The sequence below is a fragment of the Brienomyrus brachyistius genome, chromosome 2, assembly GCF_023856365.1.
Source record: "Brienomyrus brachyistius isolate T26 chromosome 2, BBRACH_0.4, whole genome shotgun sequence".
In the NCBI taxonomy this organism is placed as follows: Eukaryota; Metazoa; Chordata; class Actinopteri; order Osteoglossiformes; family Mormyridae; genus Brienomyrus; species Brienomyrus brachyistius.
In genome coordinates this window covers 17,555,182-17,579,149 of record NC_064534.1, presented here as the reverse complement: position 1 = coordinate 17,579,149, position 23,968 = coordinate 17,555,182, and the positions used below count along the sequence as shown (strand labels likewise).

Below are 23,968 nucleotides of genomic sequence, written 5' to 3'. Positions count from 1 at the left end.
CTGTCAGGGTATCCATGCTCTTCTGAGTGACGCCAGAGAGAACAGCAATGTAAGTAAAGTGGCAGGAAGGAGAAGACGACCAAGTTTCAAGACGAGCAAAGATTGTTAATAGAGGTGTCAATACTTTTTGATCGCAATTAATCTATTAATATCATTAAAGGATTTTATTGTCTGCATGTTCAGTATTGAAATTAAACTTTACTACAGCTCTTACTACTATCATTTGAGGTATCAAAATGAATGCAATTAAAGTTAATGTGATCAAAGAAAGAATAAGGCGTTATGCACCTACATAATGAGGTTATTATTATTATTATTATTATTATTATTATTATTATTATTATGACCAATGAATAACCTGGGTCCTGAGGTGAGGACAGCTGGCTTAGAGAATTTCCCGTGATATCAGCATTAATAAAGATTCTGTCCACGAGGTGGGGCTAGTTACCCGTGAATGAGTACTTCGTTGACTTGTCTGTTCAGGGATATACGAAATCCGAGGTGGGTTGATCCAGTTAAAATCTAGGGAGCTAAAGATTCTGTAAGTGCATATTAAACTCAGCTAATAGTCATAATTAATAGTCATTAATCTTCGCAATTACATTGCTTTATTTGAATTATTTTATTTATAATATTAAATTATTGAATCCATGGTGCTTGTAAGTTCACTTTTAAACAAATATGTTTTAAAAAGTCATCATAAATATTTTATCCATGACTGAAACTTTTAAAATATACCCTTTCAGTAGACCGATTTAGGATGTGTATGCCAAATATCTGCAAAACATCTCGTAAATTTGTTTATGTACTCGTTATATATAATGAGAATAAAGCATTCTTAAATACCGAGATGACACCATCGGCTGTCACAAATCCACGTGACAATGGTTGTGCAGCGCATGCGCCAAACGCGTTGGCTGACTTCGGACGTCACGCTGCCTGATGTTTATTCAACGGGAACATGGTGGTTCGCAGTACTGCGAGTCAAACAAGCCTCCGGTGCCTTTACTTTTAAAAGGTTTAGAAATGAACAACGAAAGAACTAAATATGCGATCCGTTCATCGGCCCATTCACAAGAAGTGGCACAACTTTCTGATCGCAAAGTTAGACAGTAGATAAAGGGACACGCAGTTGCACAATCTCTGAAGAGCGCTCCGGGTCCAGGTACTGCGAGCCCAGGGCTGGCTCCGGAGTACGGGAGGACATAAGACATAAGACATCTGAAGAAAATCACAAGTGCTGGAGGGGGTGGAGCTGACTTCTCCAAATCCTCAGGCCCTGCACGTTTGGGTCTGAAACACTGGGTTCCTCTTGATTTTTTAGGCTTTTTCAGACGAAAATCGCGTCTTGTCCCTGTGTTACAGACACCGATTTTGTCTTGGTAGAAGAGTCTTCGCTGTTTCTTGAAGGGAAGCAGTTAAGGAGTATACGTATTTACACGTAGTCCTTACCCAGCAATAATGCAGCGTGTGAAGGGGGCGAGGTGCACAGACACCTATGTGCTTTATCCACGCAGGGGGGTGGATTTTTCTAATGTTGTTGTCAGCTATCTAAATGAACTATGCTTAGAGTGACTTTACAGCCCACTCTTGGCCACACTTGGATCAGCTTTTCTGGTGGTAGATCGCGTTTATCTGTACTTGATCGGCGAGTTCAGCGAGCTAGTAGCGCAGGTTTGTGCACGCCAGTATAGGTGCGCCTTGTGTACTGCGCGGTATGATGGGTTTCATAATGCTCATCAGAAATGACCCTAAACCCAGGATTTCACGGGAAAGACGAGCGGACACCGTCGTGAATTTCTGGAAGCTAGATGGTAGATGGTAACGAAATGATCGTTTTGGGTTGAGTACGAGGTTGGAGGATCCGTGCTGTTAGGCGAACATCAGGCCGAGATACTGCTGGGTCAAAACCACTCCGAGGAACGGTACTGTGACTCCAGGACGCACACATATGTGTGAATGATCTTTTTATAACATTAACATAAGTGTGTACGCTTGCTATAAGAGGCCGACTGGATATTTATTTGCTTATCAGAAGAGAATAGGTTTATATTATGTATTTACTGCTTCCATGAAAGAAATATTTCAAGCGTCATTATAATCAAGAATCTTTATCTATTCCTTCCAAATAGACAGGATTTTACTGTGAGTACATCTTGAATAGAACCTCGGATGTTCAGTGGTGAAAACTAAAGGCATAGCAATAGTTAATCCTTTAAACCGTTTTATTGTAGTTAACTTTGTGTAACTGTTTACACTACTGATTTAAGTTATTACAGTGATTTGGTTCCGCATAATGTGTCCAAACAGTGCCTTTCTTTAGCCCTGGAGAATATGACTTTCAAACACATCCTCGTCAGCCCAGTGTGCTCTGTATACATAGGTAAATATTATTTTCAAGCAAGCTTCTGTATGGTTCTTGATTATTTTATGTTAATATAATGAAAATTTCAAATCCGGCCAAAATATATACAGACAATTTTTGGAAGATACTTGACTAAGTGCCTTTTGGTGTATATCAGTGCCTTCTACCTCCTGAAACACTACAGTTTTGGAGACCGCTTTTGATTGTTTTTTTTTTTTCTACTGACTTAAATGAGGCCATATAGACCACAGTAGGAGATTTAATATACGATGTACAGGTGGTGTAAGTACTGACCTTACGCTCTGTCTGTTGCATCTTGGCAGCACAAATTTTAGTCAGGGTTAAGTATAGGATGCAATCTTAAGCTCCCATGCGCTCTAACGGCCAAACAACGGACGGCGTGCTTCGGTGGATCTGCTGCTAGGAGCTAGCCCTGGCCCGTATCGGGGTGCCGGCCCATCGTGACACTTTGCGTGTGACCCATCCGTGGCCAGCATACTGCCTTTATGGGGCAACAGCCAGGGAAGAGCGCTGGCGACCAGAGGAAACCAAGCCTGCCAGCACTGCACTTCATCAAGGGGGGAAGGAGAGAGCTGGCCCGACACGGCCTGCAGCACTGCAATGTCTTTGAGGAGCACGGTAGGTGTGGTCGCCTTTTCTCTTCAGCTTAGGGTCCAGCTGCATTGCACAGACTCCCCTTTTCACTGCGTTTTTGTATTTGTCCGAGAACCACAACGCCAGGCTCTGCTGGTTTTCGGTATACCCTCTGCTTCTGAAGCACTGCTTCACTCTCATTGTCATCCTCCTGGCATCATTTTACACCTCTGGAGAGTTGATGGTTGTGGGACCGTAAGGAAACCCGTTGGTTTATTGCTGAGTGTATTGCTGATGCTGATTGAGGACATTTTTGCAAGATTTCAGTATAATTCTGAGTCTACTGCTCATTGATTGGGTGCCATCTGTGTGTTCTCCGAATTCTGCTGTTTGGTGGAGAAGGCTAGTGTTCTACGTTGTGGTGCGCATGTGGATGAGCAGCTACCTGAATGGAGAGTGTACACTTTTATCATTTACTATCTAATAGATAAATGCTGCCTTTATGCAGTTTCCTGGCTTGACTGGTACTGATCGCTTTCACAAACTGTTTAGTGACCCTCCTTTATTCCCTGTGCATAGTATAAATGAAACAAGGCCTAGCTTTGATTTTTTTTGTCATTACTGATGATATTACATGGAATAAAATTTCTGGTTTCCTATGTAGTGGGTTGTAATGTCTAATTACCTAGTAATGGTGTCAAGTCACTCTTGCAGGGTAAATGGTGAGGAAAGCAGTAGGGTGATCTGGAAACTGCCATTCTGTAGCATCTCAGCATCACCTTCTCCAATGACATGATGTTCCTACTGGGCACACTGAAGTATTGCCTATATACACCGTTCAGCCAGAACATTAAAATCACTGACAGGTGAAGTGAATAACATGGCCCTGTCAGGGGTGCCATTATCTGTTAGGAAACTGAACAGTCAGTTCTTGAACTTGATGTGTTGGAAGGAGGGAAATGGGTAAGTGTAAGGATCTGAGTGACTGACAGGGGCCAAAGGGTCTTTCCCCTCCAACTCACCAAGAGCCCTGCAGGTCATTCCATGGATTTTCATAAAGAAATTCTATAAAACTGACCTATTTTTATAATAATGTTGTGCAAAATCCTAAGACTGTCCACCCAGTAGTTTTTCTGTGTTAAATGTTTCAAATTGTTAAAATTAGTCTTTTTTGCTATTCTGAATGTGGATTCACTCTATGGACAAAGGTATCGGGGCACACCTCTTGATCATTGAGTTCAAAGCCATCATCCAGGTGTGTAAAATCGAACACCCAGCCATGCAGTCGGGGTTACAAACATTTGTAGAATAAGTCTTTCTTAAGAACTCTGTGAATTCAAGCGTGGTTATATCATAGAATGCCACCTTTGCAATAAGTAATTTTGTGAGATTTTTTCCTTGCCTGATTTTCCACAGTCAACAGTAAGCGGTATTACTGCAAAGTCGAAGCATTTAGGAATAACAGAAACAGCCACAAAGTGTCAGACCGTGTAAAGTAACTGAATGGGTTGCCAAATCCTGAGGTGCATAAGTGCGTAAACATAGTCGCCCACACTCTGTTACTCGGTAACTGCAGAGTTCCAGACTTCCTCCGACATTAACCCCAGCACAAAACTGTGCACTGGAAGCTTCATGGAATTGGGTGTCCATGGCTGAGCAGCTGCATGCAAGACTAGCATCACTAAGTGCAATGCCGAGCGTCAGATGATGTGGTGTAAAGCAAAATCTTGTGGAAAGCTTTCCCAGAAGTGTGAGTGACAGCTGTTATAGCTGCAGAGGCAGGACCAACTCCATGTTGATGGCTGTGGATTAAGAATGGGATGTAATAAAAGTTTCTGTAGGTGTAATGGCCAGGTGTCACGATACTTTTGTCCATATTGTCTATGTTTAAGCTCATGAACAGCTCAAATCGTGACGGATTTAGCTGAAGTTCATGCTGAGTATAAATGAGATCATTCAGATGATGTCTGGAATTTTGATCTTGTATTTTTTCAAAATGGATTAATGCTGTTTGCATTACACTTTTTTGTAAATAAGTACCAGGAACCATATTATAACAAAAAAGGATGTGCTGTTATGACACTATTTTGAAGTAATTTAATGAATGTTTCACAAATATTATTTAGGGGCGAGGAGACCAAAATATTGGCTAATTCCCATAGTAATGGCCTCCCCATGCACGTCAATGAGCCTTGGGACCCAAGACCCTGTTGCTGGTTCACTGGTTGGCCCTGCTTGGACAGATTTTTAGAAATCTCTCTCCACAGTGTAATAATTATTTCATTGTTTCTCCACAATGTGGCGACAGATTTCTGAAAGTGGTCCAGGGAGGGCCAGCTGGTGAACTAACGACAGGGTCCTGGGTCCCAAGGCTCAGTGATGCATGAGCGGAGCAAAGGTTAGCTTGTCTAGTCAGATCCCATAGGAGAGCTACTGTAGCACGAATTGCTGAAAAAGTCAATGCTAGCCATGATAGAAAGGTGTCTGAATGCACAGTGCATCGCAGCTTGCTGTGTAGACCGGTCAGAGAACCCATGCAGACCCCTGTCCACCACCAAAATGTGCCTACAAAAGACACGTGAGTGTCAGAACTGGACCATGGAGCAATTGAAGTAGGTGGCCTGGTCTGATGAGACACGTTTTCTGTTATGTCATGTTGATAGTTGGGTGTGTGTGCCTCATTTACCTGGGGAAGAGATGGCACCAAGATACATTATGGGAAGAAGGCAAGCTGGAGGAGGCAGTGGGATGCTCTGGGCAATGTTCTGCTGGGTCCTGGCATTCATGTGGGTATTGCTTTGACACATAACACTTATCTAAACGTGTTTACAGACTAAGTACACCTCTTAGATGAAGATGTCTTCATGGCAGTGGTCTCTTTCAGCAGGATAATGTGCTTTGCCACATTAAAAATTCTTCAGGAATGGTTTGAGGAACATGAAAAAGAGTTGAAGGTGTTGACTTGACCTCCGAATTCCCCAGATCTTAATCCGATTGAGCATCTGTGGGATGTGCTGGACAAACAAGTCTGATTCATGGAGGCCCCACCTCACAGTTTACAGGACTTAAAAGATCTGCTGCTAATGTCTTTGTGCCAGATACCACAGGAGACCTTCAAAGGTCTTGCAGAGTCCGTGCCTCGACAGGTTGGAGCTGTGTCTTATGTGGGTGTTTGACTCTTTTGGGGAGAATGATTCATCTGAGCGGATGTGTATAAACAGGATTGTTTGTGAGGTCATGACCCTTCTCTTCCTCATCCCATTGCCACTTCTCCTGAGAAGGAAGAGGGTTTGCAACAGAGAGAAGGAATAAAAAGGAGGAAGAGGAAAAAGAACACTGCTCCCTGCTGTACCCGTCTATTTCAGGGTGCTCCCTCAGTGCTCTGGGTTCAGAATAAGCTTCATGCCCAGATTTATTGTATTCAGGTTGCTTATTTAGCTTGCAGTTTCTCTTGTAGACACAGGAGATCATCTTCTCTCTCCATCTGGCTTGTCACCTCCTCAGAGAACAAAAGCTTGAAAAGCCAGTCTTTGCCAGATACCAGAAAGGGCTTTTTGCATCGCTTGTGCAATTGCTTAATTGACATTTATAAGTGAATTGCAGTTACTGCATTCCCCAGCCTTTGGGGAATACGTCGGGTTTTAGCACTGGTCCGCCACTGCCACAGACACTTTGGTATGCAAGCTAATAACTGAGAAATACTTTGACAGATCTTTCAATCTTTGCACACACATTGTGTGTGGGGGAGGAACTAAAGGTGCTGCAGATTGGCGCTCCTTCAGTTTTGGGCCATAAAGTGATATCCGAAAAACATTAGATCCCATTAAGACGATAACTGCATGCATTGTAGAGGGGCCGGAATGAAACTGATTAAATTTTGAGACGGATCTCCCCAAATCTGAAGTGAATCCACTGTAATGACAGCGAAAGGATAGGTGAAAGCAAACAATGTTTGACATTGTAAATGTGATAAGTCAAAAAGTATTTTTTACTGCTTCAAAAAAAAAAAAAAAAACGTATGGATGACGCACTACACCTGGTTTCATTTGGAGGCAAATTGCGCAGGTTTAATAGCATTAGCTGTGGCATTTTCCCAAGCAGCGGCACTGTGACTAACACTTTTCATGTCTGATTAAAACTGACGTTCTGTAACACCGACTGAACTTGACGTCGCTTTACGTTTTGCATTTTCACCTGTTTACCTCAAGTCGTGGGTGGATTTTACACAGAGCTGCAGTGGGACTCGGTCTCTGGCCAGGAGTTTAAGCCCCTGGACAGCCCAGTGTATCAGTATAAAACTAAACATAAGCAGTTACTCAATAATAATAACAACAACAATAATAATAACTAATAAATAACAGTAATAATAAGAAACTGTTATTGTTATTATTGTTATTGTTAGAAGGTTCCCATTCAGTTGCTCATTATCCATTAACCAAGTCAGCTATGCAAAATATAGCCTATGTGTTTTCTCTTTGTCTCAGGCAGATTACCATCTAATTGTCATTTGTATATTTATTACATGAATAAAAGGTAATAAAATGCAGTGTCACTGTTTACTTAATTTTATTCCCAATTTCAAAATACAGTGCAGCTGTTTCAAACGCTTTTCGAATTACAGATCTGCACAAATTAAATGACTGAATTGTGTATAATTCAAGTGCGCTATAATACAGAACAGTGCAGCACATAATATACAATTCACTGCATTTATACATTTTCATTGCGTTACATTGTCTCAAAGCGAATGTAGTTTCCTTGCTGCATCTCGGTGGCTCACTTTTGGCAGTTTGTCATAAACTTTGAGTTTGTATTTGTCACTGAGAGAAAATGAGTTTCATTTTCCCATCATGTTTTCTATGTGCACCACATCAGCCTCAGGTAGCTGGACAGATGCAGACGGGTCACCACAAGCAAAGTAGGGCGATCAAATAAAGTTTAAAAAAAAATTACTGCAGTTTTAATTTTTTTCCATATGTTGTCATGTTTAAAAGGACCAAAAATGAACAGAGTAAGTGGTCTACTTGATTACTATAAGCAAATAATTTAAACAGTATTTGTATAGGAATGCTTATGTCCTGAGCTTTTTGATCCATATAAGTGGTTGATCACTATAACTGTGATCACTATAAGTGGATTCTAATGTATTGTGATTCTTAGACTAGTTTAAAAAGTATTATGTGATTTTAGAACCCACTTTAAAATGAATTCCTTAACACAATTTGCCCAATAGACAGTGTTCAAAATTTTTAAGTCCTGTATTCTTCTGAAAGATTTGATTCATGTTTACGTTCTGTGATTTTTACAATTTGTTTAAATTATTTCTGTAACATTTGTCTTGATAAACCTTAGTGCTTGAGGCTCTTTCCTCCATAATTGTCCGTTTTCAGAGGCAATCATGCACAGAGTGAGCAAAACACGTTTTCGTACATCTCTCTCATCAGATATATGCCCCTACTTGCTTTCTTTGATTTATGGTAAATGAATGCTGGTTTTTAATTGTTTGTAATGGTTATGCATTAGAATACATCCCAAATATATTGAGTCTGCTCATGAATTATTTCTCCTCTATATTTAGTGTGTCATTCATGTGATGTTTTGTATAAAGTCTGACAGGAAGAACACAGTCTTGCTGCTTCCTCCGTTTGTGTGCTCAGGCTTGTCTGGATGGGCTTGAGCTACCATCAGTCTTGGTGTTTAATGTAAGTTGACCTTAGAGCAGTGCTTCCCAATCCGGTCCTCTGGGACCCACTGTCGGTCCAAGGTTTTCTTCCCTCTGAGCTCTCTGCCAGACAGTCTACATTTTTGCTCCCTCCCTACTGTGAACTTGGAGGGAGCAAAATTGTGGACTGTCTGTGGGTCTCCAAGGACCGGATTGGAAAACACTGCCATATAGCATTGGGGTGGTGTGTGGCTGTGAGCGTTAGGACTTTGTACCTATGAGCAGAAGGTTGCTTATTCAAATCACTGTCTATCAAGGTCCTTAACGGCAAACCCTACTGCAGGGGTGCTAGGTAAACAACTGACCCTATCCTCTAACCTAGGGCCGGACGCTAAAACGATAATTATAATTACTGTGATATAATCTTCATCTATCAATATAACAAATGCTCGATAAAAGTTGAATATAATTTAAGAACCAATGTGTCAACAGTGGCACATTCTGCATCGCAATGAAAAAACATAACATTCTCTCTGACTGCTTGTCAGAACTTGCAATAGAGCACAAGCACAGACACGGATGTAAGAACACAAACGGGGGATTTATTGAAAAATAAGAGAGTATAATAGGTCAGGCAGGCAGACAAAAGAGAACACGGTCAAAACAACATGGCAACTCACCAGGAAAGTGGGCAAGTCCAAAGCAACCCTTCTAATAAGGGTAATCCAGCTAAATCCAAAATGAAAGTCCACAGTAAAATTCAGTTGAAGAGAAATCCACGCAGCAGTAATCCACAGAGAATTTGGAAAAGCTAGGAAGAATGCAAATGCAAATTTGTGACGCGTGAAATTCTGTTTGGCAAACGTTTGTCACAATCTGACGACAAAGAATACTTTTTCCACAATTAATCATCTTCTTGTTTAATTTTCCCTCTGGAGCAAAAAAATCTGCCTTAAAACCAGAAAGAAATAATGATTTGACACAATTATAATTATCGATACCGGCTGATCTGAAAATTTTTGTCCTTATCGCTAAGGCCTGCTCTGACTGCAAAGCTCACTTTCAAGGTGTACACATGTGTGGAAAAGATCAAAAGAGATGTTCATCACTGACATTTTTTTCTTCCTGTGATTTCGCCTGTACGTTGCTGATTAAAGAAAAATTCTATTCTAGCAGTTCAGTAGAGACAGAATGCAGCTGTGATGACCGTTTGTTTTAAAGATGAAAGTCACTGTGTTGTTTGTTCATTTGACGCACAGGGCTTTCATCTGCAACCGTGAATTGTGAGAATATCTAGCATACCATATTTATGTGGTTCTGTGAATACCTCCACGTTGCCCTTTTATTCCGACTCTCAAAATGGGCTTTAATCTGCTACTTTCAGTATTGCAGTTCAGTTCATGGGTTGCCTCACAATTTAAAATTATTTTTTAAGTATACATTTCATATATATATATCTCACTTCTGAGCTTTTAAGATGAATTGACATGCCAGAGAACCCTTCATTCTTCTCTATAATCACTTAATTGGGTTGTTCTAATAAATGAGTGTGTTACCGTGTGTTTAGGAAGATTACTGGGATTGTGGCAGTCTAGCCTCTAGTAAATGGTGCCGCCTTTTAAATTTAATGCCACTGAAATCAAGTCGGTAACACTGCAGTAAACGTGATCTAAGCTGATAATTTTCTTTAAAACCACAGAAGCGATGATTTTCAGGAAGCATTGCATTATCTCTGTCAGCTGCACTTCCAGAGCTCCAGAATCTGTCTGTTCTTTCCAGCACTGCACTAGCCCAGGACGTGCCAGTGCTTGGCCATGCCTGCTCACTTTCCCGCAGACATTTCCTGAGACGGGTGCTTCCAGCAGCAGGCTTTGTGCTTCTAGCCTCTCTTTGGCACTGTGCAATCCCCACATCATTTGACCTGGTTACTGGGGGCAGTTAAACCCAAAGCCCTGATTTATACTGGAGCAGTAAAAGCTGAATTGGACGTCCTACGTATATGTTAGCAGAGATGGCAAAGCTGATAATGAAATGCATTTGTGAGAATGCACTAATGTAAGGCCTCTATGAATTTCCTTTCTTTCAATAGTGTTCTCAGCCTTTAACCTGCAGATATCGGAACTGCAGCTAGGAACACTGTGCGTCCAGCAAGTCTCTGGTTGTGAATTTAGGAATGTTAACATACTTTTATTAATCTATGTCACTTAGTGAAACATCTTGACGTATTAGTTGGTTACTTGTCCTTTTCCATGAAATTAGTATTTACCCAAATTAAAGTCACAAAAGTTTAGATGTCGGATCAAAAAGATCGTAAGTAGAAGTTTGGACGATGTCGGGAAGTCGGTAGCTTCTGAAGATTTGAAGTTTAATTTTTTTTTCCAGTGTTAAGAAATGTGTTGTAACAAGTAGCTAGGCTGTTTGTAATGCGCAGTACAGACAGGAAGCCAAACTGGAAGGAGGAGAGAAGATGGTAATCCTCAAAAATGTTTACATTTTGGCTCTTTGGTGACGCCACAAAGGTGTGGGACACTATTCTGTAAAGTCAGTTTTGTTTTTCAAAGCTGAATACAAATGCGGAGAGAAGACGGAGCTGCTGGGGTAGCTTTTGAGATCAATGTCAGTTTGCTCTTTGTATGAATAGTAAAGAACCTCCTGATCCATTTTCATTAAACGAAGGGCCAGTTTGTACATGTTTTGCAGTCGTTTTCAAATGCCTAGTGAACCCTGTGGTAAGCAAAGTAAAAGTAACATTTATGGGTGAAATTCCCCCTTAATGTGGTTTCTTGGCCTTGGCGTCCATAGCAAACTGAAGTATGTCTATTGGAAAGTCTTCCTTCCAGTTGTCATTCCCTGCTGTTCTGAAGCAGTGATTCGCACGCCTGTTGGCTCTCGCTAACTGACTGCAGGTAGGTGTGTGCAGTGCTGCTTCTCTCCCTGGGTTTTCCTTATAGGTGGCAGTAGAGATCTGTTATATAAACCCCTCAGGGTAGAGGCAGTGTTGGCCTCATATGTGTCTTTCATGGCTTGAACTTGTAAGTTTTTCTTTTGTTTTTAAATGTATGTTTTGCTTTCAGTTTTTTTTTTACAGAAATTCTTACAGAATTCCTTGCCATATACTCACTCCATAATTTAGCTGTTTTGTGGCACTTTGTCTGCTGTCAGAAATGTTAAGTATGCCAGAGCTAGCCTGACCTCCGAGTATTGGGCCCATCACCAGGCTCAGTGGCACTCTCCTGCGTGCACTTTCCCCTGCTGGCCTTTCGAAATGACATGATGGCACCTTAAGAAACCGAAATGAGTATCTCTGCTTGTTTACAGCCACGGATTCCAGCTCCTTCTAGAAGGACCTGTCAGGTGGAATGTTATGGAATGGCTCTTTGGAAAAAAAAGCTTTCAAGCTCTCAACAGATTCTAATATGTTAAATTATTGCATTGAAATACTTGGTGTAATATCATTCTGTAATATCTGCCAATCTGCCAGAAATAATCTTCATCTTAAAAAGTTAGTATTCAGTAATTAGTTTGCTGAATTTAGCTAAACGACAGAGAGCTGTAATTGTTTTATAATTCATAGGGTTGGTCCCATTCCCATTTTTTTGTGGATTTGTGTAACATAAGCTATTTTCTAATCTGTGAGTAGTGATTTATGAAGATGATTAGACTCCTATCAGCAGCTACTGAAGTGACTGTACCATTCGGTTCCTGGTATGTTGCTACTTGTAGCTAAACCCTGCTGTATATTGTTTTCTGATGTTCTGATGTAACACACAGAACATGAATCCCTGGACTTTGTGGTTTTATTTGCATCATCTAAAGTTTAAAAAAGTGCATTTTTTTTTTATTAAAGCCATTTTCTCTTCTCCCATTGTCTATCAGTTTCGTACATCTGTTGTTCTGTAGCCTTGCATCTTCTTATTTCTTACTGTTCTGGCACGATAAAGATTTTTTTCTGCAGCTTTTCTTGCTTTCGTTAATGTACATTACAGAACTGCCCTGTTTTTTGTGAGTTCAGTCTCACTAGCTAGAAATATTTTGCTCACAGGCTAATGACCTCGCTAAGCATCATTGTTTTCATTGACCTGAAGTTTGTCAACATTCAGAACGACAACAAAACTAAAACAAAAGATGCTGCGGGACGACAGCAGTGTTGTCCCCCGATAGACCGGTCAGCTCCTCCTTCCTGTCTAATCCCTCTCCCAACCACTACATTTTCTATAATTAATAGATTGAACAACTGATAATGTGAAACTCAATAAAGGTGTTTTTACTTGAATCCTCTAACTCCTAGTTGTGACATGTAGCTCTCAAACGAAACCTATTCAGTTATTGCGTATTCCAATTGCATACCAATTTGCTTGAACTTTCCCACCAGTTAGGTGGTTAACTGTATTTATGTATGTTTTAATGTCCATGTCTTAAAATGTTATTTATACTACATATATTCTTTATATGTCTAAATATATTTATATTCTATTTATTTCTCATTTGCACCATGACCAGTATTTTCCATGACATTAGAGGAAAATCTGTGACACACACCAATGGTATAACTAATGGCACTGCTGCAAAGAACCAAGCCATAACCAAGCCGTACTGCATTGTAAATTATGTGAGCTGTACCCGACCCGTACCCGCGCTTACTGTTCAAAGCCGTGTCACCACCATCTCATTGGTTGAAATGCACTGCGCCAGTATGCATGGATTAGCACACATACTTGAAAATGTACAATACAATAGCTGAGAGGAATGCATTCATGATGCAAATTTAAACAAGCTAATTCCAGTTCCGCTAGCATTTGATGCTGTCATAACATGGAGATTATACAGACGTCCTAGCGGAAATTAGCACATAGTAAATACCGGTGTTCACCATATGAATAATCGAATAATAAAAATTCAAAGCGAACTGGATCCGTGGTCTAGTGTCTTTTGGCGGTACAGGTTGGGTATGATCTGGTTCCTATATGTCAGTGGAAAAGTGCTATAAGTACGTTCCATGTGATGTCACACACATATAGATGCCGTTGTAATTTTCTTCTGAGATCAACTGTTACTGCTATATAGATTGTTTTTGACTGCAGACACACAAGCTCCAGTTAGCTGGCAAAGGAACTGCCCCACAGGACAGTGTGGTGTGCATAAAATCTGCATAAGGTACCAGATCCCAAATGTAGGAAACCAAAACACTACCAAACAAAGTTGTTTTTAGTGTTTTAACTTTCAAAATAAGAATCAAATTCGGTAATTAATTGCATTTCATCTTATTACTTTATCTTGTTCAGAAGTGCAAGCTGCTTCTGCATTCACCCTTCCCTTTGCTCCTACTAAGCTGCACTGGTTCAGTTTTGTCTCAGAACTTGATCAGGTCTAGATCTTTACCCATTCAATGTGTTTGCAAAGTTCCAGCAAATAATTTTTGAGTTATCATCCTGATGATCAAGTGTCTGAGGCTGCCCTTATCTTTCCTATCATTATATGGTGCTGCTTCAGTTTGTCTGATTTGTTTCAAAATTTGGTGAGTACAGATCCAGATTTTCACATTTACAATGTGTCTTCAAAGGGTGTAAAACATTGGTCAGATATTTTGAATTACTTTGTTCATAAGACCAAGTGTGTCCCTTTCCTTGCTTTGCTACCACATAGTTTGTCTCATAAATCTCAATCCATATAATTTTTTTCTGGAGCATTAGTAAGACTTGTTTTTTGATTTATCACATTCAGAATGTCAAATGTCATCAGCAGTCACTATAATGTATTTAGTATTCTGAAATCATTCATAAACATAATGCATGTAAACCATAATATCCTAACATCCCTTAACGGCTGTAATATACATTAATAACAAACATTATAATTGTATAGTCACGTAATTTCTGTTATTAATGTATTCTAAAGCTGTTAAGGGGTATTAGGATGTTAAGGTGTACTTGCATGCTGCTTATGAATGTTCTATGAATACATTATGAATGTATTATGAAGGTGCACTGAATCTTCTATGAATGCATTATGAAGGTGCACTTAATATAAAGCATTACCAAATAAACTAAGGCTTGCATGTGCAGCTTTTTAGAATGGTTTGCCCTTTTAATAACCTTCACTCTGGCGGTGGTGAACTGAGCTCACTGTGGTGCTGGTGGACATGCTGAAGTATGTTCATTGTGCCATTTGTGAATGTTATCGGTCTTTTACAATGTTTGCACACAGTTTTTGTCTTGTCTGTGCTTTCTTCGCCGATTCATTTTCCACATCAGCCGGTTTAAATCGTCACACATTTACATCGATTTTTAACCGATGCGCGATTCATCTTTACATGCCTAGCAGTCACCCTTCCCTTTGGTGCTGCTATGCCATGCCGTTCCAGTTTTGTAGCACTTCGTTTCAAATGTGATCAGTTCCAGTTGTTCACCCATACAATACATTTGTGAAGTTTGAAAAAGATACTTTTTGAGTTATTGTGCTAACGCGGAAGTGCCTGTGCCGGAGGCAGTGGACCACCTCAATGTCAAAAAACCATATGTATTCCCCATACAGGGAATACAATAACAGCTAAGAACCCAATAAATTGTTAGTGTTGTGGTCAAGTTTATAACGTAAACAGAGGATTGATGTAGCCATTGTTTCTATATATAATGGTGTGTGTTTGATCGTGTTGTTACGTTTCACTGTGCACTTAAATAGCTGCTTCTTCCGTGAGGTACTTCCTTCAATGCTTTGGACAGTGTTATTTATAGAGGCACCTGTGAGGTGCACAGGATGTTTAACCCAAGAGTGCATAATGGCCTGGGGCTCCCTCCACAGCCATAGGGAATCCCCAAAGCACGAGCTTCCACAATACCTGGAAATGAGGGACGGAGTCTAGGTAAAGGGCGGCTTTAGCGGAAGAGAGAATATCCAGCGTGTTTGTGGGAAGGTTAGAGCACTGAGAGGCCGCTGGGGGCGGGGGGGTGATGTTGTGCAGACTGAAACGTTAATTCCACTCAAGATTGATAAGTTCATTTTGTTCAGACTGTATATCTTATGGAAAGTGAGTTGCATGTAATCCAAACATTGAACTTTCTCAAAATTGTTGTTCTTTGATATTACCAGAAGAATATTTGTCAGAGTTTATATTTAAAGTGAGTTTAGGTTTGTGCACTTTGCGCATTATCAGTTTTAATGTAATTATTAATACATTCCACGTGCCATGCTTGTTTTCTCTAACAATGTCTGGCAGGAAACTAAACACAAATTACTAGCTAGAACACTGTTTCCTCTCCAGTAAAATAACATCCTAATGTATCGATGAATCATTTTTTTTAATGCTCCCTATATTAGTTTATACACTCACTATACGTTTTTATTGAAATCTGCTCCTTTGTACTCTCTGCACAATCTGACTTGGCATAAGGAACCGCCTGGCAGCAAGTGACTCACATCTGACATATAACGTCTGTTTTCCATGTTTTTTTGGATTTTCCTGGTTCTGTTATGCAATGGTTTGCATCTTTTCTACTTTAGAACCTATGCAGGGGATATTAAAGTCTACACAGGGGATAGTGAAATATCTACATGATATCTTGCCTGGCACTTTTACTTTGCCAGATTGCTCGCTCACTCATTGCACTCTCAGACATCCTAACCTCCAGTCTGCCGCGGTTCTCTTGCGTTTGGGCAGCGCGATCACTATCCGATGCCCCGCTTTGTGTGTATAGAAGGCAGATGTTGCTTCGTGCTGTGGGTGGAGTTTAGGCCAGGGAGTAGAACAACATGGAGCGTGGGGGCCCAACGAAGGGGGGAGGTGGTATGGACCCAGAGACGGGGGGACACTGAGCCGGGCCGCTTAGGTGAGGGTGCGTGTTTTCCTGTGTTGGTGGGGAGGAAACAAAGTGGGACGGTTCATGTAGGTCTGCTTTTGAAGGCGCAGGGCCCATTTTGGTGGACAGTGAGCGAAAGCCGCTTCTCTCCCGGCGTCTTTCCAGTGGCCTCACCTCTTCTTAAACCTGCTGAACACTCCAGTGAACATCGGAGCAGGAGCTCGACCGCGTCTGCCGACACCGGCCTGGGCGCTTCACGGCACACCGGCTTTCGCCTCTAAAACGGCACTGCGAATACCGTGGCTGGGAATCTCCTTCTGCAATCAGAGCCATCGCTCTCTTGCTCTCTCTCCCTAACCAGCTGTAAAAAAAAAAATCTGGATTTAGTTATACTTTTACTTCATACTGTGTTTAGTTGGGTTTACTATACATGTAAGAAAAGTACTAAAAGGAGAAAAGTCAGTCTGTAAGAAAGTTAAGTGCTCTGTGTGAATGAAAAGAGTTCCTTATTCCTTTAAAGGACATTGTAAGGTGGGTCAAGTGTGACCCCCAGCCAGGAACTCAGCATTAGCAGCATTAGCATGGCTAGCAGCTGCTGCTCCTGTGCACATCGCCCACAGAGGGCTGCCTGGTTCGCTCTCAGTATACCCATATTTCAGTGATCTTAAAGCCTAACAGATGTGTTCGCTGCAGTCCTTATGTATGGGCTTTAAGAGTGCTGGGCTTGGCACTTTCAGCGGCCGGGGGGGAGGCAGGGCTGGGGGCGGGATCTGTGGCCAGACCCAGGCTTGTTGGAAGCCCTGCAGAGAAGGCAGGGTGATAACGGGGGCCACTTGGGGGGGTGGGCGTCTGCTTTCAGGAGAGATTCCAGCTGTGCTCTCTTGCTCTCCCCCCCCCCCCCCCCCCCCCCCCCCCAAACCCCCCCAGGCCCGGTACAGCAGACGCCTGCCTGTATGTCTGTCATTTTCATCACATGCAGTCCAGTAGCCACATTTATGCCAGAACTCTTTTATATCCATTCTTCTAAATCAGCAGTTGTTGCGTTGCATCTCTCTGTTTCCCTTATATCTGCAGGCACCGTACACATTACTGGAACACGCCGGAGACCTTGTAAATAATACGAGGCAGAAGGTACAGCTATACCAGGCCTGGAAGGGATCTTAATTCGTTAGTCATCACTAAGAATTTGCGGGCGTCTATTTTGAAATTTGATATATTCCAGAATCCACCTAGGTCCTGGCTTTTTCCTGGTGGGTGTACTGTTTTTCTAAGGCCTCGGATGCTTGAAGCCTGTGCAATAAAAGTAAAAGTAATTCCCTCTAATACAAAGTGCAGCCAAAGCCTGAAATGCAGATGTTTGAGGATAGATAATGCCACTGATGTATTCAACCACATATGAACATTTTTGTCAGACTGACTTTGCCTAAGGGACAATATGGTAAATTTACCATATTGATATAAAACAAGTTCCGTGGATAGGGACCTTACTGAAGCAGAGGAGACAATGGCAGGGTGACTGCTTACCATCTGAGGGCAAATGCTGGGGCTGCAGAAATAGAGACAAACGTGAAGTATTCTGGCTTCTTCTAAATGCCAAGCTTCTTGGCAGAGTGGAAAAATAAGCTCAGGAAGCGTAATGATGAAGGTGCTAAGTTTGAGAATTGCCTTGATTGGCAAGTTACAGATGCTATAAACCTGTAAAAGGAACACAGGCTATGTGAGGAAGACCCCAGTTGTCAGTGCTGTTCATGTAATATTAGTCTCCTGCTGATTTTACTTGTGAGTGTATGGTAAAGGGTGAGGTGTTTACAGTTCTTACCATACAGCTCTCTTTAAAGCCATTTAATACACTTTAACTGCACTCTTGCGCAAAAGTTGTCTTTGCTGTCATGCCAATAAAGAGCTGCTGGCTCTGAGTGTGTCCGTAGTGTTTGTTTTTCAGTGTAGAAGTATCGCTCGCGTTTGATCGGGGGTCACATGACCCGCATGTGACAGAGGAATGTGTCCTAGCCTCGCTGTGTTTTTGTTTCTCTCCGCTTGGCCTTGAAGCGAGAGCCAGCCCAGTTCTGAAAGGCTACTCTGCAAAGAGGAGGGCCGTGTGTCTGTGTCTAGGCCTGTGTGTGCTCCTCTGCTACACCGTGTGTCATTCCGCACGTCTTTTGGATTGAACTCATTCTACATTTCAAGACCTCCTACCAGACGTTGGCTTGTTTGTTGAGATGTCACTTTGAGAACTTGTAATTCTGTGGTTTCCTTAAGCCAGTGGTTCTCAAACTCCCTGCCCCACACACAAGTCCCAGCTGTCTTTCAGCTTCTGATTGACTGACTGAACACACCTGATCCAGGTAATCAGCAGTGTGTGGGGCAGGGGTATGTGTAATCACACAGGAAACCATTTTGTGTTGATAAATCTCTGTTTTCCCAATGCCAGTGTGACAGGTTTATGGTCTGTCTACTAGATTAATAAAATTACGACTTAAATTACACAAATTGATTAGCTCAAAACATTGTGGTTGCCATTGAAACATGCAGTCCCAGCCTCCGGTAGGTCTGCCATTTGAAGGAACGCACTGTTCCGTTACCTTGTTTGTTTTGGTGAAACATGGTGATGTTTGCCCATGGGTGGTTCCTCGCATGGTGTACAGGGTAGGGGGGCAACACTGTCTCTTGTAACTTGATTCTAAATAAGCGTGTCCCCCCTGTTGTTTCTGTTCTGCTCATTTTTTCAAAGCGATTGAAAGTTTGACAGTTTTTTTTCCTGTTAGCTCTCAATTCAGATGGAGGACTTTTGCTTCTGAACTGGGCCCTCTGCTAGATTTGAGCTACCAGCCACCTTCACGTTGGGCCTGTGTCCCTTATCCACTTCGCTAGCAGTCACAAGCTTTTATGAGCCCCCAAAGGCTATCAGACCAACATAAAACACAGTCGCTCCTAATCGTAGGCACATTTTCACCTTCTTTTTATTCTGTTCTGTGGAGACATTTGGGGTTGGGGGGGGGGGGGCCTTCAAACTGTCCTGTTTACGTCAGCTAGCTGTTAACATACCAGGAGCTGTGTAATAAATCGCGGCACTGACTGATTCCCATATGAGTTCACTGCAGAATTATGTGCCTCGTGTTCTTCTCCCGCACCCCCTCCTCCCCCCCCCGAGGTCGGGGCAAGAAGTCGGCCTCCTAGTCATTTCCACATCGCTGAGATTGAGAACTTCTTGCATTTGTGTCGTTGAGGGGAGAGAGGACAGGGGGACAAATGTCAAAATGTAGCACCCATGTGACAGATTGATTAAGGTGAATAATGACCACCCCCTCCCCCCCCCCCAAGATTCTTAGCATTCTTGTCTTGGATGGTGTAGGTAGGTATCTTGCAGTTCATTTTTCCATAAACAATCTAGAGTACAATAGCAGACCCACCAGGCAACAGTATTAAGATTTTTTTCCCTTGCACTTGGAAATTCCCAGAGACGCTGTCGGAAGCCAGCAGGCTTGTAGGCTGCGGGCTGGACCCTGGGGCCGGCCAGTCTGGAGCCGCTAGCCGGAGCGAGCTAGAGCCCATGATCTAAGTCGCTTGTCCCCATGGAGGTTCGCCTGCATCGCAAAGCCGCAGCTGGTCTCCCGGACAACGCTGGAAACGGCCGCTGCCTGTGACTTCACAGAACTGGCCGGGCTCCGGGTGTCCATTAGATCTGCGCAGTGTTATTTAGGAAGGATCAAGTGATCATCTCAACCAAATGAGGCCAATTCTTCTCTATACATTCCATTGCTGCTCTCATAAAAAAAAGGGCTCTACACTTTCACCAAGTTGGTCCTCCTAATCTGTTGAGAATTGACAGACAAGATTACAAATGACAGTGTATTGTGGCTGTGAAATGATTTTCTTTTTGGTCGTTCTGTCTTGAAACAGCTTTTTAATGTCTGCATGTCTTACTCCTCTCGGTCTTATTCTTGTTCTACAAATTGTGACTTCCCTCGCAAAAGCGTTTATTGAGGCCTGCCGCGAACATTACAGATGGCTTTCCGGAACCAAAAGATCATTCTATGGAAGAACGTAGGGAAAACTCATACTGTGTGATTGCTTTCGTTCGTTCAGAAGAGCCTGTATACAAACCAAAATGGCTCCCATAGGCTAGTGCTTTAGTCAAGGAATCATTAAAAAAAAAAAAAAAACATTTTAGTACATTGAAGAATCGTTTCTGCTGCTGTGATCTCTGGGGCTTATGAGTACATTCTGACCCTTCGCAGATACCCCCAGGGTGTCAGGATGTCCTGTAAAATGGAGTGTGTTTTATTCAGCAGATGTTGATGCTGCCTCAGAAAAGTGATCAGCATTGCTTATGGTCTCGTACAGCAATATCTGTAAACTTTAGTTCCAAAAGGGTACGTTTATATTGGTTAATGTTATTGGTTTTATGATTCTGTGACTAAATCAAAGTTTTATATGGTGGGCACTATATCCCAGACTGCGGAGAGAAATGAGAGGATTAAAAAAAAAAACATTTTTTACTTTTTTTTTTTTTTGGAAAACTGTATATTATGATCCCTTTGGAGAGTGACAGAGTTTACACCCTGAGATCTGAAAAGTGTAAAGTTCAGAAATGTGCTGCGTGTGTCTTGTGTGCATGTGTGTGTGTGTGTGTGTGTGTGTGTGTGTGTGTGTGTGTGTGTGCGTGTGTGTGTGTGTGTGTGTGCGCGCGCGCGCGCAAGTGGGTGGATCCAAACAGCTGATGTCATTTAGTCAAACAGGCTGCGTTTGAAAGGGGCCCTTTGTTGGCGGAGTGGAGTGGAGCGTGAGCGAGTCCCTTGGCTCCTCCCGCTAACAGACGCTTAAGGGGAGAGAGGAAAGGAATGGCTGGACAGAAGAGTGCCGTAGCCCTTGCTAAGCTAACGCATCCATGTGCCGTTCCTACGGAAGGATACGCTTTAACGGCTCCCACAAAGACTGAGCGGCAAAGAGGAATCTAAATGGAACCCCATGGATTAAAGAGCCGGCAGACATCTTAAACAATAAGGACCCGGATTTCTGTCTCCGTGGGCCGGAGGGTTACGGGGCACATACACAAACTTTCTTTAAGGATGTAAAAGTTTGCTTTTGTTGTTTTTTAGTTTGCTTTTGCATATGTGTTAAATTTATGCGATTTATAAAACATTAAAAAACTAACGGAAAAAGACAGTTAGGGGGGAGGGGAGTGAAAAGCAAGCGGATCGGGAGGGAAAAGCTGGATTTTTATAGCGGGGCTGAAAAGAATCAAATGAAAATGCTGGAAATCTGTCTGAAGCTGGTGGGGTGTAAATCTAAGAAGGGCCTGTCGTCGTCGTCCAGCTGTTACTTCGAAGGTGAGCGTGGGGCAGCAGCAATGGTAAAGGGGGGCATCGGGGGGGGGAGATGGGGGGGTGCGGGGCGTGTTGCGTTACAGAAGGCTGCAGGCACGCAGATGGCTTCCCGGAATGGAAAGTTTTGGCCGCTCCACAGCAAGGCCACAATCTCCTCACGACTTCGGGGAGGAAGAAGTGGGGGTGCTGAAAGTTAGGTGGGGGGGTAGTCAAGGAATGCCGCATGTCTTATTCTATTGTCTTCTAGTGTATTATGTTTGCATTAAGCATTGAAATATGCACTTATTAAAATGTGCATGTATAATTTTTGCATTGCTGGATGGTTTCTTTGTTTTTGTGTGTATATTTGGTCACTATGGATACCTTCCTTGGGAGTATGTGGGACTGCTCGGGAATCTGCCAGCTTTCGGGCCGCTTAGTGTAAATCCCATGACTGTGTCCTTAGGAAAAAATGGATGCTTTACAATATGTGTCATCAGTATGTAATCGATGCTGACATCTTAACAGATGTTAGATCATGAAGTGTATACAAGGTGACAGTGTCGGTACACAGTGCTTGTTATGTACAAATACTGATCTTTCAGGCTAGTTCAAGCAGCTCAGTTTGAATTTGACAGAAATTTGTCACAGATGTTAACTTGGAGCATGCAAAAAACTAACTAATTAGCACACCAAAGGCCACATCGCACCAGTCCGTAACGTACCCATTATTCATTAGCTGATTTTCTGTATAGAGACATTTAGCCAAGCGTGTGTGCTGCCCTTCATTCTAGGGCTGTTTGTAGGATGTTTGTTTTTTGCTGTCATGTTTGAGAGCTCTATAAAAGTTTATTCAGTTGGATAATAAGCAAAAGATGTTCAGAGGCTGGACTATAAAGCTAGTTTGGAGCGATTCCTTTGATCGTTTATCAATTGCCCAAAAATTCATACCTAATTGCATATGCATAGCAAAAAGAGAGTTTGAACTTAAATGTGCTCTTCAGATTTAGGTTTGTAAATGTAGCGTAAATGAAAGAACGTGTTTTGTAAAAATGTATTTAACCTGGTTATGTTGCTCTGATTATGTTACTTTCTTTCTCTGTGGTTGTAATTAACCCAGATTGAGGCGAAAATGAAAACATGCCTGTTTGTACCTCAGTTATGTAAATCTGTTGTTTCCTTATGAAGAAAGCTACCAGTCCTGTGTTTCAAATTACACATGTGAATTTAGGTGGTCTCTAAGCTTAAATAGCACACAGTATTAAAGCCTTCAGTTTTTTTCAATAGATGATTGATTGCTGTTTGTTTTAATGGTTTAAGGATTTCTGGCCGTTGGTTGGCTGAGGTTCTACAGTATCTGTAGTCTTCCCTCAGCGGTCAGTTGGTAGGTGAGGAACTTGAGGAGCTTTCCAAGTCAAGAAGTATGTGGGTAAATGTATTATTCTGTTAGTTTGCAATGCTTTCATCTCTTACATTCTTCTCGTTTCTTCTTTGGTTTGAGGTGCAGTTTCCTTGCTCATGGCCGCTATGTGAGCTTGCAGTTATTCATTAAGCTTGATCTCTGACAGGAGGTCGATTGTGCCCCAGTGCATAGCCCCAGTTTCTCCTAGTCAGCGACTCCTGGCCCTTACCTGACCTCAGGCAGGGCTTGTTGGCCCTCTGCTGGCTTTTTCTTTGCATCTCATACTAAGTCTGAAAGTATGGCACATTACCAGACGACAGAATAATTCACATCTGCTGTTACAAGTTGGAGATGCAGTCGGTCTAAAAGTGGATATAAGTGTTGAGAGTCGGTGAAAAGCCATAGGTCTCTTTGCTATTGATGGCCAAACCTTATTGACTGATGAGCCTTGTTACGGATGTCTTTCTTATTTATCACTCTGACAAAGGAAAGTAAATCATTCAGCGCAATTTGCCAGTGAAATTCGCCCCAGTAAATACTTTAATTACCAAGAATCACAGTGCTGCAGTGGTGGGGTATGCTTAACATTGTTCACATTTTTTTCCAAGCAGAGACACTTTTACAAGTTTTAATCAAAAGCTTATTTAGAATAAGCTGCTTGCTGCTAGTCTGTGTGAGTTACCCCTTTGTTTACTTACATTATGTCCAACAACTAGATTCCACAAAGACATATTTTTTCCTAAATATTTTTGAATCCCATGTCAGAGGACTCCTGGTCAGTTTCTGGTGTGTTTGGCACTTTTGGTACATCACCACTGTGCCACATTAGCAGTCTGGTGAGCAGGC

General features: G+C 42.0%; 1 protein-coding gene across 2 annotated transcripts in view; it reads left to right on the top strand.

Annotated features, from left to right (window-relative positions):
* The first annotated feature begins 949 nt into the window (after nt 1-949).
* Nucleotides 950-23,968, top strand: part of LOC125713347 (tyrosine-protein kinase ABL1-like) — a 38,589-nt gene continuing 15,570 nt past the window's right edge. Inside the window, exon 1 of one of the 2 annotated variants that reach the window (XM_048984374.1) lies at nt 950-3,004. In XM_048984374.1, coding sequence (XP_048840331.1) covers nt 2,872-3,004 — 133 coding nt within the window. In that variant the 5' untranslated portion in view covers nt 950-2,871. Of the gene's footprint in view, nt 3,005-21,152; nt 21,745-23,968 lie in introns of those variants that run through there. The other variant, XM_048984383.1, reaches the window with a different exon arrangement.